The sequence below is a fragment of the Parus major genome, chromosome 1 (assembly GCF_001522545.3).
Source record: "Parus major isolate Abel chromosome 1, Parus_major1.1, whole genome shotgun sequence".
Taxonomy (NCBI): Eukaryota; Metazoa; Chordata; class Aves; order Passeriformes; family Paridae; genus Parus; species Parus major.
This window is the reverse complement of record NC_031768.1, coordinates 71947191-71960664: the sequence shown is the minus strand read 5'-3', so window position 1 is coordinate 71960664 and position 13474 is coordinate 71947191. Positions and strand designations below refer to the sequence as shown.

At 43.2% G+C, this 13474-nt stretch overlaps 2 protein-coding genes across 2 annotated transcripts in view; both read left to right on the top strand.

Annotated features, from left to right (window-relative positions):
* The first annotated feature begins 614 nt into the window (after nt 1-614).
* Nucleotides 615-1345, top strand: LOC107210204 (atherin-like). The gene is made up of 2 exons (XM_015640726.1): nt 615-1138; nt 1327-1345. The coding sequence occupies exons 1-2, from the start codon at nt 615-617 to the stop codon at nt 1343-1345; spliced, it is 543 nt and encodes a 180-aa protein (XP_015496212.1).
* ZC3H12C (zinc finger CCCH-type containing 12C) overlaps nt 1061-13474 on the top strand; it is a 44158-nt gene continuing 31744 nt past the window's right edge. The window contains exon 1 of the mRNA XM_033515787.1: nt 1061-1138. The gene's annotated coding sequence lies outside the window, so the exon portion shown is untranslated. The remainder of the gene's footprint in view (nt 1139-13474) is intronic.

Here is a 13474-nt window from a genome sequence, read left to right as displayed (position 1 = left end):
TGTCACAAAGGGAGTTCGTGATCCTTGGCGAAAAGCTTTCCGACCGCCCTCTCTCCACCTGCACAGCCGGGGCGGTGGGGGCACAGGGACACTTGCACAGCGAGCGCCCGTGAGCACCCGGAGGTTTTCTCCGATGGCGGCAGGACCTTTGCCGGGCCGGAGGACCAGCTGCCCAGGCCGCGCCGCCCAGGCCCTCCCCGCTGGCCCCAGCCGGTAACGTAGCGGCGTTTAGGGAGGGGGGCACCGCGGCAACCTTCGGGAATTCACGGCGCGGGGGCTGAGCCGTGTCCCTCGGCTGCCCACCATCCACGGCCGCTGCCGAGGCCGGGCCGGCCGCTTCCCCCGCCGGGTTTCGTGGCGCCCCGGCACCAGATGCCCGCCGTCCGCCCGCCCTGGCCGTGCCCGGCGGAAGGCAGCGAGGGGCGGCCCGGCGGGGCCCCGCGGAGCGCCGCCCGCAGCACCGCGGGGGGATGCGGGCGGTGTCGGCGCCGCGGCAGGCGAGGTGAAGGCGACCTTGCGGCCGCTCCTCCCGCCCGCAGCGGCGGCTGCCGGCGGGCTGCAGGTGGGTGGCTGCGAGGCCGCGGGGGCTCGGCGGCCCCGGGCGGGCCCCGGCGATGGCGGCGGGTGAGCGCCGGGCCGCGGCCGCCGCGCTCCCGCCCCGGCGCCGCCCATCGCCGGGGCCGGGCCGGAGTCGCGGCCCCGTGTTGACACACGCGCCGGCCCTGCCCCCGGCGCCTCCCCGAGGTCGCCCGGTGGAGGTCGCCCGGGCGGCGGAGGCCGCGGCGCGGCGGCGCTTCCCGGCGAGGGAGCGGATAGCCCCGGCCCTCTGCCCCGAGGGGCCGGCGGGGTCGCCCCGCGCCTCGGCAGGCCCCGTCCCTCCGGAAAGTTTTCCCAGACCTGTTCGCTGCCGACCCCGGCGGGAGGCGCGGGCCGAGGCGGCGGGGGCGGCCGTGCCCCCTTGGCCAGCGCCGGGCTGGCCCGCCCGCTGCGCCGCGCCCCGCCCGCGGCCGTGCCGGAGCTGCGGCTGCCCCGGGGACACGCGTGTGGGGCCGGGGCTGGCCCGGCGCTGCGGCTGCCCCGGGGACACGCGTACCCGCGCCCACCGGCAGCCGGACGAGGAATTTAAAACTTGTTTCAGGTACTCTACCTACCCTGCCGTTCCCCTGCTTCTAACTTTGGGGTTGTTTCTGTGGATGTTTTGTTTTTAATAATTCTGTGAGGAAAGTGTAGATTTATTCCCTCTGCTTTGTGTTTGAGGACAGGCTGTGTAATTTGGCTTGCTCTATTTAACCGAACCGTAATAAGTGTTGGTTTCATCATTCTCAGGTCTGGCTGTGGCTTCTAAGTCGTAATTTCTCGTAAAAATTAATTTTCAATCACCTGTGTGCTTTGGGCGTAATTCTGCAGGCACGTCTGAGTAGCGCCGGGCAGGTAGGGTTGTATTTGTGGAGCGGTGACGCTATTTTATAATGCCCCTGAGGGAGGAAACTCCGCCGGGCTGTGCTTGTGCAACACCTTGTGCGGCCGGACCTGGCCCTGTCTCACATTCCCGTGCCTGGCTCTGGTTTGGTACCTCTGACAGGGCCAAACAGCCCTTAAGCGATGGTGTTGCCGAAAGTTGGGTTAAGTAAATCCATCCCACGGAACGGCACACCACATTTGTCGAACAACAGATGTATTGAAATGTCGTGTTTACTGTGGCTTGTCCTCTTGATCTGTGTTTGCAAAGTGGAGACATAACTCATAATTGCGGCTCTTAGGGTTATGCAATTAAGAACATACTTAAGATAGCAGGAGCACAGTCTTTTGATCTAGAAGGAAAATAAACCATTCAAGTATGTCTGGGTTTTCAAACTGGTAGGGTACTTCCACTGTGTCCTCACCATATAGCATTTGCCTATATAGCAAGCCAGTGAGCTGACAGTAAGACTTCTTCAAGGATTATATTAGATATATCTTAGTGAACTGAATTTTCTAGCTGGCAATGCTCCAGGGTGATACTACACTTCGGCAGAGTGTAATCTGTCATGAATGAATCTGAACTCAAGCATGTTGGTATTTTAAAGAGAATTTGTTATGTCAGTGTAAAACACATTTGCAACTATTTTAGGGAATTAGGGGGAAAAAATTCTGTTTTCTCTCTCCCTGCTCCCCCTTCTTTCTTTATTAATTAGACCACTTACTCTTGAAAATTCAAAAGCTTACTTTTTTTTTTTTCCCTAATGGACGTAGTTGAACCAATTTGAAATATTTAATCTCTCTACAAAACTCACCATGGTTATTACACCTTTATTACTACACCAGACTTCTGGGCAGCAGTCACCCAGTGGAGCCACAATTACCGTTACCATTTGCAATCCTTTTAAAAATGCAGGTATTATTTATGAGATCCTGATAGACAGAACTCCACTAACAGTATTTTTACACATCTGCAAATCAAAACACGCATTAAATAATATTGTCTTAAAATGTGAATGCAGAGAAATGGAGTTTATTGAAGGTATGCAATTTAAAAACAAACACCGTACTCTCAACCTGACAGAGCATGAAGGGATTATCCAGACTTGACTCATCTGTGCAGATTGTGCATTTCATGCTGTCTGCTGTGCTGAACAACACTCCGCTGCAGTGATTTCACTGCCTGCTTCTCTGGGTTGTACCAACCTTTAAAAACATTGTTGGTGTTCCAACAGTGTAAGAAAACTAGGTTTGCAGTTGGTGAAACTTGAAGAGGTTGGAGATGCAGTTAGATACTTGATAAAACCCATTTACTGTTCTGTTTTACATGGGTAAGTCAAAAACCTTACGAAATTTTATTTTGTGAGGTCTTATACATGCTACATACAGTTGAAAGTACTCTTTTAGGAAGCTGGAGAAAAAGCAGTTCAAAGTCAGCATGAAGTAAAATGAGGAACTTGTTTGGCTCAGGTCAGTTTTTATTGTACTCAGAAATGGCCACAACTCCATTTGGTAGAAAAGAGATGTGTGATTTAGTTTGACTTCTTCCATGACAGGAGTCATAAAATCTTGTTTGGTATCTTCTGTCTTGAACCAGTTATTAAAAAAATTCTGCCCTTGAGAACTAAAGAGTTTCAAGAGTTTCTATTTTTTCTTTTCCTCCCTGGTTGTTCTTTATTTTTCAATTAAAGCAAAGCATAATCTGGATTTTGCTAGCCTCGGCCTCCAGAGATGGATCTCTTCATAATCTGTATTTTAAATAATTATTAAAAATGGAAGTGCTTCAGAGGGGGTAACAGTAGTAAAAAAAGTGGGAGAGAGGGTTATAGTATCTAGGAGGAAGGGTAGAAAATGTGTGATGTAAAAATTCTGCTTTTCCTCTTCTGTAAATATTATTCTGCTTCTTTTGCTGTTCTCTGAAGCAATGTCCCACATGTAGCTAGGTAGTCATAGATAAGTTTTTCTAAGTTATTCAAAAGATACTTCATCATTTAGTCATTTCCATAGTGTTTGTTGCCTTGGGAGCTAGCCAGCAGCCTTATTAATGATTGAAATGATTACACTTTGTTTTTTGACTTGAGGTACTGAAAACTGTGTCTGAGCTACTGTAAGAAGCTGATATTGTACAAGGACTGCAGTGAGTTGTTTCTATGAAGGGACTGAAGCTGTAGAGCAATGCTTTATATCTCTTATCATGTATAGTTATGTGTAAAATGCCTCACGTCTCCAAGCTTGCTAAATATTTATAATAAATGCACTATTTCTACCATATGTTTGAATCAAGAAACCCATTAATTGTACAAGCCCATATTTTTATGCTTGAAAGAATTGACACTTCATTTTAATTGCTAAATTATATGTTAAAAGTAGATCATAAAAAAAGCAGAGGTGAGATGGTGTAATAAGAATCAGAGTAATTTTTCTTACTTCCTGGCCTCAAACTGTAGTTTTTTTAGTTAGAAAATAGATAGAAAATCAATTGTAATCCGCTCATAATTGCCTTCCTGGTGGAGTTATGAGGCATTTCACTCCCTCTTTCCTCCCCTCCCCTCTCCTTCACTCATTTTTCTTCATCCTTTTTTTAAAAAAATTTTTTTTCTAAGTGTCTCTATTTTTTCCTCTGTATGTCTTGTGGAATAGGCAGGTCTCCAGAGCTAGAGGAGATTTTTCATTGTAAAGCTCTTCATCTCTAAATGTTTTTGTGTAACAGATTGAGGCTCTGTCAAAAAGCATGTTCCTTACCAAGTTTAGTGGTGAGTAGAAATTGGCAGAGGTTTTCATAACCTTGGGGATTTCTGCTTAGATGAACCAGGCATTTTCTCTTTTACCTATCAGGATTGATTACTTCAGGTTAGATCACATGTCTTATGTGAAAAGCTTAGCTTGCACTACCAGAAATCCAAATTGTGTTTTGCTGAGCACAAAGTGCTGGGCTTGACATTTGACACTGACTTTCACATTCTGCTAGGATGTTGTATGACCCATTAAAGAATTATTTTAGCGCTTTGGTAAACTCAAGCTCCATTAATTCTTGAGTCATAGCTTCAGAATGAGAAGGCTTTGAAAGTAAACCTCAGGTTGAAGACTTGAAACTCTGCTTTCCCGACTCAAAAGGTCCAGACAAGACATTTTCAAAGTTTCCCCTGGGGATTAACGTAGCTCACCTCTGCAACTGAGAGATTCATCATTCTTCCAGGCTTATGTCACAGTGTGCACCAGACTACCTCTCCTGATGGCTTGACCATTTTAAGGTTATGTTTGCTTGATTTATGATGTAACACTTTAAAATTTAACATACTTCATCCTCCTCCCTGGGAGGGTGGGTGTCTGTTTATACATTTTAGATGTACATGTGTGTGTTTGCAGGTAGGTGGATACAGAGTATAATGCTAGACTATCCTAGGTTCTGCTGTCCTTTAAATGTAGAAGCCTTCTACGTGCTCATAAATGTAGGTCCCAATGCCTCTGTTTTAGATCAAAGTAATTTGGTTCTAAATTCAGGATAAAGATGTTCTTTGCATAAAATTTCTGCAGTATTATACAAAGTATTTAAAATGTATTCTTTCTTAAAATTACAGTTTTCTTCAGGGTGGATAATGAGGAAACTAAAGCTTTATTCAGGAGGAGGGATTTTACTTCATGAGAAGTTGGTATTTTGAGAAAAGAGTGGGTAGTTAGGAGGGAGGGGCAAGACATTCAGTGGATGGGAGTGCAGAAAAGTTTAATGGATGTTATTAATACTCCCAGTGGAAGAAATAGAGTAATTTCTTTTGGTATGAAAGGAATGTCTTGGGAGGTGGTTGAAAGTTGCAGAGGAGTGCCAGAGATTGGAGAATCAGTGAAGCTGGAGGTGTTCAGTAAATGCGACACAGGTTATTGCAAAAAGCATTTTGCTTGCTGTGAGAAGGTAAAGCTCAGAGTCTGGGGAGCATCTTAAAGAGTAAAATCCTTGAGCCTTTTACTGCTTGACAGAAACTCACATGATAATTCCTAAATGACCATTTGTGTGAGCCATGCTCCCCTATGAGCTGTAAGAAGTAATGTGCTAAGTTGTGAAATCAATGAATCAGTACCACGAAGCTTTGAAGTTTTGTGATGAACTGAAAATTTCAGTGTTGCTATGACTTAGACCTTTTATCTTAGGATTAATGAAATTTGGTGGTTTGGCAGAGATTGTCTGGAAAAGGGACAGATTGCATTTCCTTTAGCAGAAGCTACTTTCCTAGTCTGCTTTTATTCTTTAAACTGTTAATGTAAATAGCTGGTATCTCGTTCTTCATCTCTCTGCTCTCATAGCTACCATTATAGTTGACTTGACTCTCAACAGGTCTCTTCAGTCAGTCCTTTGTCAGCTGTAAAGCTAATATTTGAATTGCTGAGTTATCTGATCTTTCCAGATTCAATGCATGGCCTCATTCTTGATGAGAGACAGTTCTCTTATAAGAAGTGCCATAAACACTTTCATGGAGATCTCAACATTATCTTAGTGGAGAGCCTTAGACCCTCATAGCTTGCAGCAGCATCCCCTAAGGCTTTTCCCCCCCTAAAACATTCAGCTAATTTGGAAACCTCAGATGATTTTTCCTTCAGCAATAATTCCAATACATGCTATGTGTAATGCCAGATACACTTCTGGAGATTGTTTGTCCTGGCTAGGGAAGGGCTGTGATGTACAAGTGCCCAGGGCTGTGCACCTGGGTTCACAAGTCTCTGTAGCAGCTGCTTCTGGGGTTTGTACTGCCATTCTTGCTGGGCTGCCAACTCGGTTTTTGCTGTCCTTGACGAGCTGTGAGTTGGACTCATTAGTTTCTGGAACTGTCACTGTTGGGATTACAGTCTGGGTTTCTTTAAGTTGTTAAACTACAGCCCATGCTTTCTGGTGAAAGATTAAAATCAGAGTTTTCTGCTTTATGTGCTGTTTCCCCAGCCACTTGTTCACTTGTCTTTTCATAGCTTTTTACTGTAGCTGTTCTGCGGAAGAAAATAACACCTGGTATCATGCATACATTGATGGGACTTTCATCTGGTTCCAGAAAAAGACTGTGTGGCTAAATGTGTTTAGGTAGTGCTCACTTCCTGGAACTTGACCTTACTGCCAGGACTCATTCAAAATCACAACTTTTGTCTGAGCTCTTTGCCGTCTTCTCTGAATTGAGCATTGCTCATAAGTGAAACTTGGTAAACCACCCTTGCCTGATAATTTAGGAGAAGCTAAACTACAGATCTCACAGAGATTTAATCTGTGTTTGCATTGTGAAATGATGCAGCCAGTTTTTTCCAGGAGTGAGAATAATTGTTCTTTGTTAAGTTTTAATGATGTTGGTACAGTGCATGGTCTCTCCCTAAAGTTTTGTTCAGTATTTGGTGATAGTCTACCATCTGATTTGTTCATAAAACTGGCTGCTCCAAATTTTTATAAGGCTGTGGTAGCACTCTATAATTCACATGGAACACCTTGACAAATTTTGGACATTAGTATGTTACAAATCAGTTTGCTTTTGATATATACATATATTGCAAGAGGAACCTCAGATTAACAAACTCATTAGTGTGAAATAAGCATGATCACCTTAACGTTGATGATCATTGCTACTTCTGTGAGCAGTTTGAAATGTTCATCTGCAGCTTGAATGCACTTATCATTATGTCTGTGTGATCTCTGACAAGAAAATGTTTGTAGTGGGCAGACTGAAAACAGATGCCTCCAGTGGGCATTGTAAGTAGGGTTTAGTTCAACTGCTGACATGGGATCCTTCTGTGGAAAGTAAAGCCTTATATCTTGGTAAGTGTAAGATGATGTTGCAGAAATAGATAATAAGGCTAAATAGGGCATATTAGCAAGAGCATCACCATCAGGCCAAGTGGAGTGATCATTTACCTCTTCTTGGCACTGGTGAGATGGTACTTGGAGCACTGAGTCTGGTTTTGGTCTCTAAAGGACAGAAGACACTGCCTTACAGGGACCAGTGTAGTGGATGGCTACCAGGTTGATTGGGGGGCTGAGTATATTGTGTAGCAAGTAGAAACACTGGGAGAGCGGAGTTTGTTCAGCCTTATTTAAGAAAAGACAAAGGGGGATCTTATTGCTGTCTTCAACTCTGTAACTTGTTTGGAGAAGACGAAGTGCTCTATTTGGAGGCATGTAGCAAAAGGGCAAGAGGAAGCAGTTAGCAAGGTGTAGTGAGAAATTCTGGCTGAAGATGAAGAAAAATGTCACCATGAGAATACGTTCACACTGGGGAAGTTGAGGAAGTTGTGGAGTCTCCAGCCTTGGAAATACTCAAAAATTGACTTGGAAAAGACACAGAGCAACCTACTGTAGCTGACCCTGTAATAAGTGGGGGTTTCTTGGACTATCTGACCTCCAGAGATTCCTTCCGAACTAATTTAATACTAAATGTTAATAACATCACCAGTTCTGAATGATGTATTCCCATTTGCATGTCTTTATCAGATCTAACTTTATGAAAGGACTCTGAATAGCAAAGTATGAGTGCTGGGGGCTCAAAATGTCAGCCTTATTAAAGAAATGTGTGCATGAATTCACAGGTCTAAAATCTAGCTGGCTTTTCAACTAAATACAAGAAAATTTCTTCAGCAATATTAATTATTACTTTAAAAGACTTCCGACTTCAGAATGACTCTGAGACTCCAAATAGCTGGAAGAATTATGTGAAATTGCTAACACAGTCGCTTTCTGTTGTATTAAGTTACTAAACATGAGCAAGCTGTTTTATTAATGTGTAAAATAATTACAGGATTAATAGGATTTCAAAGCCTATATGTAGCCCAGTGTGGAGACTTTCTCATGGGCTTTCCTGAGTACAGGAATACAGTAAATCTGAAGAAAATGTATACTTAAATGACAGGTAATAAGATAGACTTCTGTGCAGCTATTTTCTTTCATTTCAAGAATCCAAATTAATTTGGAATTTGGATTTGCAGCTACAGTAACATACTTTTTGTAAGATCTGGCTATTGCTGCCCCTTCTCATGTCTATTAAAAGCTTCCTCATAAAGTAAGAAACAGTTGCATACTAAATGTGTCTTGAGAAACCACATGATCATCTCTGTCTTCCCTGATTCTTAGCTTACTAAATCCGGGTAAAAAAACTGAACCTTAACATGTTCTCTGTCTCTTTCATCCCAGTAGAGAGTAAATGGCAAGGCTGAAAGTTGTGCAGAAAATCCGCTGCTGGCAGCTCTCTTGCAGAAGGCTCCAGGCCAAAAAGACAACTGCAGCCGTGTGGTACAGGCATAGGAATTGTGTCTCAAATAAGCATAACGCTGTGAAGCCATTTAGGGCGACACAGAGTCCAACCAACACCTTGAACTGTGTCCAGGAACCCTGGAGATTATGGGGTTCTATTGCCAGCAACATGGCCTGAAACACAACCTGGCCATGTCTCTAGACAGTTTGAGAGGCCTATTTTCCTCTGACAGACCTTTCAAACTCTTAACAATAGTCTGTGGCACAGATAAAAGATATTAAGTTGACTAGCTAAGTGTATTTAAGTGAAGAGAATACTTTTTTTTCCACATAAACGTGTTAGTTTTGTTAGAGGATTTTCTTCTGACAGAACAAATTTGAATAAAAGTACTTTGCTAAGCATGATGGTATACACTTTGTATAGTTGTAGGCATTGTCTGGCCACCCAGTATTGTCACAGGGAAAAGTAATTAGACAGTTCAAATTTTCATGCCTAGAAAGCATCCAGACAGTGTGACTCTTTCTGGAAGTGGGAGGAGGTCAAATCTAACATGTATGTATTGATGGAAATTTTTTTCTTCCCTAGAATGCTTTGTATCTCAGTGTCTGCATCAATTGATAAATAATAAAATTTAAAAATAAAGAGTTACTATATTAAATAAATTAAATATTAAAGTAAGCACTCTTCCCCCATTTGTTGCAGAAATGCACACTTGATTTCACACTGGAAGTTTATAAGACGGTGTTGATGAATGCAGTTGCTGAACAGCCACCTTAGTGCAGAAGGGGGTTTCAGTGCTTTCTGTCTTGCAAACCATTGAACACTTTCCAGTAGAACTTTGTATCTATTCCTAAAAAACCCCCCAAGAATTTCTGGCCATGTGACTTACTGCCCTCGAAAACAAGATATCTGTGATTGTCCATCAGTGTGCATACCCTGGTGTGCTTGTGCAGGTGTGGTTACAGTGGCCTGTGTGTTTGTGCTGGGGTTTAACCGCACTTGAGTTGGAGCATCCACTTAAAGATGGGAAAATCCCTGAGCCTGCTGTATGTCATTGTGCTGGAGGCAGCCAGCAGTGGCCTGGTTGCGCTAGGACGGGTGCTATAGCACAGCAAAGGAGGTGATCCTTCCCCTCTGCTTCGCACTGGTGGGATAAATCTGAATCCTGCAGTAGAAGAGAGACATGGAGTTACTGGAGTGAGTCTAATAAAGGGCCAGAAAGATGATGAAGGGACTAGAGCATCTCCCCTAGGAGGAAAGGCTGAGAAAGCTGGGACTTCCTCCTGGAGAAGAGAAGGTCTGTGGGTTTTTTACCAATGCAATAAATACCTGAAGGTATTTATAGTGTGCAAAGCAGACAGAGCCAGCCTCTTTTCACTGGTGCCGATGGACAGGACCAGAAGCAGTGGGCACAAGCTATTCCTTCTGAACATTAGGAAATGCACTTTTACTGTGAGGATAACCAAGCACTGGCAGCTGCCCAGGGAGGTTGAGAAGTGTCCATTCTTGGAGATGTTCAGATGCTGTCTGGACAGGGTGCAGCAGTTAGCTCTTGGTGGCCCTGCTGGAGTAGGGGAGTTGGACCTGATGTCCTACAGAGGTCTCTTCCAGCTTCAGCGATTCTGTGATGCTGTGAAAGGAGCACAGCTTAGGAATCTATGCCTACAATGAATATCTGTAAGATACTGTACTGAGGCAATGACTTTTTCATCATCCTCTTAGGTAAACATAGTGGAGGGGTTTTTGTCACATGATCAAAAGTATTCACTTTTAAAATTAAAATCTGCTTCAGAAAATGTATTTCATTTCAGGTGCTATGTCTCAGTGTGGTAGTACGGGGTGATTCCAGTGTTTTTTGGTGTTGCAGAGTACTGCTTTATGCTTTCTGTGTAGTTGACTGGTGTGTCTCAAGCCTGTTGGACTCCTAATGTAGGCAAGCTGTGCAGCTGCAGGCGGGTGCCTTGTCATGTTGTGATGAACAGCTCATGGTCACTGCCTTTGTCTACCAACAGAAAAGCAAAGGCTGGAACTGTTCTAGCCATGGTTAGCAAAAAAGTAATCCCTGCTTACGATAAAACTTGAGGTTTTGCGCTTCTCTTCAAAACCTCAGAGGACATCCTGATAAATGTTGTAATGGTTTGCTCAAGTCTTGCATGCAGCCAATGTACTGATGATCTAATGGGATTATACCAGAAACTGATCTTCTTTTAAGGTGATGCCCTGCTGGAAAATGCATCTCTGCTTTTTTAATTTTAAGGATAACTAGAGGGAGATGAGTCTTTTTTCAAAGAGTGAAAAAACTCTTTACCATTTTGTTTTAATGCATTTGAAAGTGCATATTTTTCTACAGACCAATTGCACTGCATTTGAAAATACAGTTGAACCTTATTTTAAAATATTGTGGTTTTGAAAGATTAGTTATTCTCTAGGCAAACCGTTACTCATCATAATATCAGTTCTTTTTCTGAATTCTGGGCACTCTTTACAGGTTATTTAATTCATTCCTTTGTGTGGCTGTAGAGTGGAGTTTTTTGTCTGGTTTTGACTGTGAGGAGATTCAGTCTAGAGCACCACTTACCACTCCTCAAAATTAGGTGAACTTCTTTCAAGTGTTCTACTTAAGATAGTCTATCTCTTCATATAACTTGAAAATTTATTTTTTTTTGTATTGCCACCTTGTAATTTTAAAATAATCATCTCCCGTGCATCTCCCAAGTCCAACAGTAAATACAAGTTTTTTACTTTTTTTTTGGGCTGCATTTTGTCTGTAGCCTATAACCTTAATTTCTATTTCATAAATGCAGTGGTATGTGATTGATTTAACCTGTGCAGTATATTCTTGCAAAGGCATAATTTATAACAAGAGGCTTAATGCAAAGTTCTAAAATAAAAGATAATTACATACGTTAATGGGACAAATTGTCTTTCTAATTGCTGCAATAATACCATTGGAGTTACAGAATTACAGAATGACCATTTTGTATGCTTGCATAAAATAATTTCTTTTTAAATAAGGCTTTGTTTTCAATGTGTTTGAAACAAGATTTGGCTGGAACTAGCAGCTTTTTAGGGGGTTTTTTTAGGGTTTTTTTTCTGCCTTAGAGTAATGCTTCCCTAATATCTTCAGCCTCTGCTGTCTGAATTTCCCAGCTGCTCCAGCTCTCCCCCCTTTGGTCTCTCTGGTTCTTCCATGCATGCTTTTCACATTATACTGGGCAGTGGCAGGCAGGGTGAGGAAGGGGAAAAGGGACTGGGAGGGATAAAAGGGAAGCTCTCCTTCCAACCCCTCACCCAAACCGAGAGACATCCTGGTCTGTGTCTCTGTGCAGCATCCCATCCCCTTCTTGTGTGCCGTTCCAAAATCTCCTTTCACTATGGCTTCTCCAAGCCTGTCACCTCCAGGCAATTCAGGATTTTGTGCTGGCCTGCTGTTTAATGAAGTGGCACTAAGGACCTGACAAACACTGTACAAACTGTCCCATACCTAGCAGTCACAAATACAGGTTTTTATAGCTTGCTCATCTTGCAATACCAGAAATTTGAAGGAGCTGTTGCATTTGCTGTGTCTGGATTTAATTTACTACCTCTTTGTATTTTGTGTATTGCAATAGGAAGCTGTTGAACTTGTTAATTGGATTTGCAGGTTTTAGCACAAGGAAGTAAAACTTGATTTGTCCTTTTGTGCTGTGTACCTTGTGCTTGCTTTGTACCTTCAGGTGATGCTGTTACAGCCTTTCACAGATGCGGTGGCAGAGCCCCACTGTTTCCTACTAAGGTGTTTTTGGTGAGCTCATTATTCCCACAAAGAAGCCTCATCTACTCGATAAGCCTTAATATGAATGCTTTTCTGTCATCACAAGCATGATTTAATAGGGTGATCTGACTCCTTGTAAACCTTCAACAACCCAACTTCTTTTAGGGAAGAGCTGAGAAGGTGCTTCCAGAAGAGGCAGCTGGTTTAAGTAACTGACGTTGTGTACAAGACAGAATTGGAAAATGTCTTCTTAATTCACACAACTATAGCTTGCTAGAATATTTTCTGTAAATTTAATAATATAATGGAAGTCTTCAGATTGCATCCATTCTTACTTTGGTCATAGTGCTGCAGCAGGGTGTTTGCATGAACTTTAATCTGCAACTAAAGTTTATCCCTGGTTCTCTGAAGACAAGCACATGGTATGTGGAGAGTCGGGGGGTACATGAGAAAGGGTGGTAGTCTTATTGTTTCTGTAGAAGACTTAGAGGGGGCAGGTCTTTGCAAATGAACTTCTTACAGCATTATTTCTAAGGCAGTTTCCTAAGCCAGGTAATACACTTGCACTAGTTGTGCTTGCAGAGCTGTAAGTGCAACACTTCTCTGCCAGGGAGTTCTCTGTTAAAGATCTATATAAAGGGTGTCATACGTGTCTGCAAAGCAAGCATCTCTGTATTGCAAAAGAAATGCCTGGCTTTAATCAGGGAGATAGCAAATGACTAGCCAAATGATCCTGCTTGCATTTAAGTTCAGTTCTTGGACATAGGTGAACTGGACTGGCTTAAGTTTTGCCTACAGAAGTTTTAATATGCTTAACATTATCCAATACCGGCCACTGAGGTAGTCTAAATACCACAGCAGGGACTGATTAGCTTTTTCAGATCACTGCTTTTATTCGCTGTTTGCAAAGAGGCTTAATCCAGTGCTGGGGATCAGACGTCCCACTGTGCTCGTGGGTAGCTTTCTCTCAGTCTTTGTGTTCACAGTGGCAGAAATTAGTGTGGAGTCTCCTCCTGCCTCTGACTTAAAAGCTCCAAAATTGTGGTGTTAG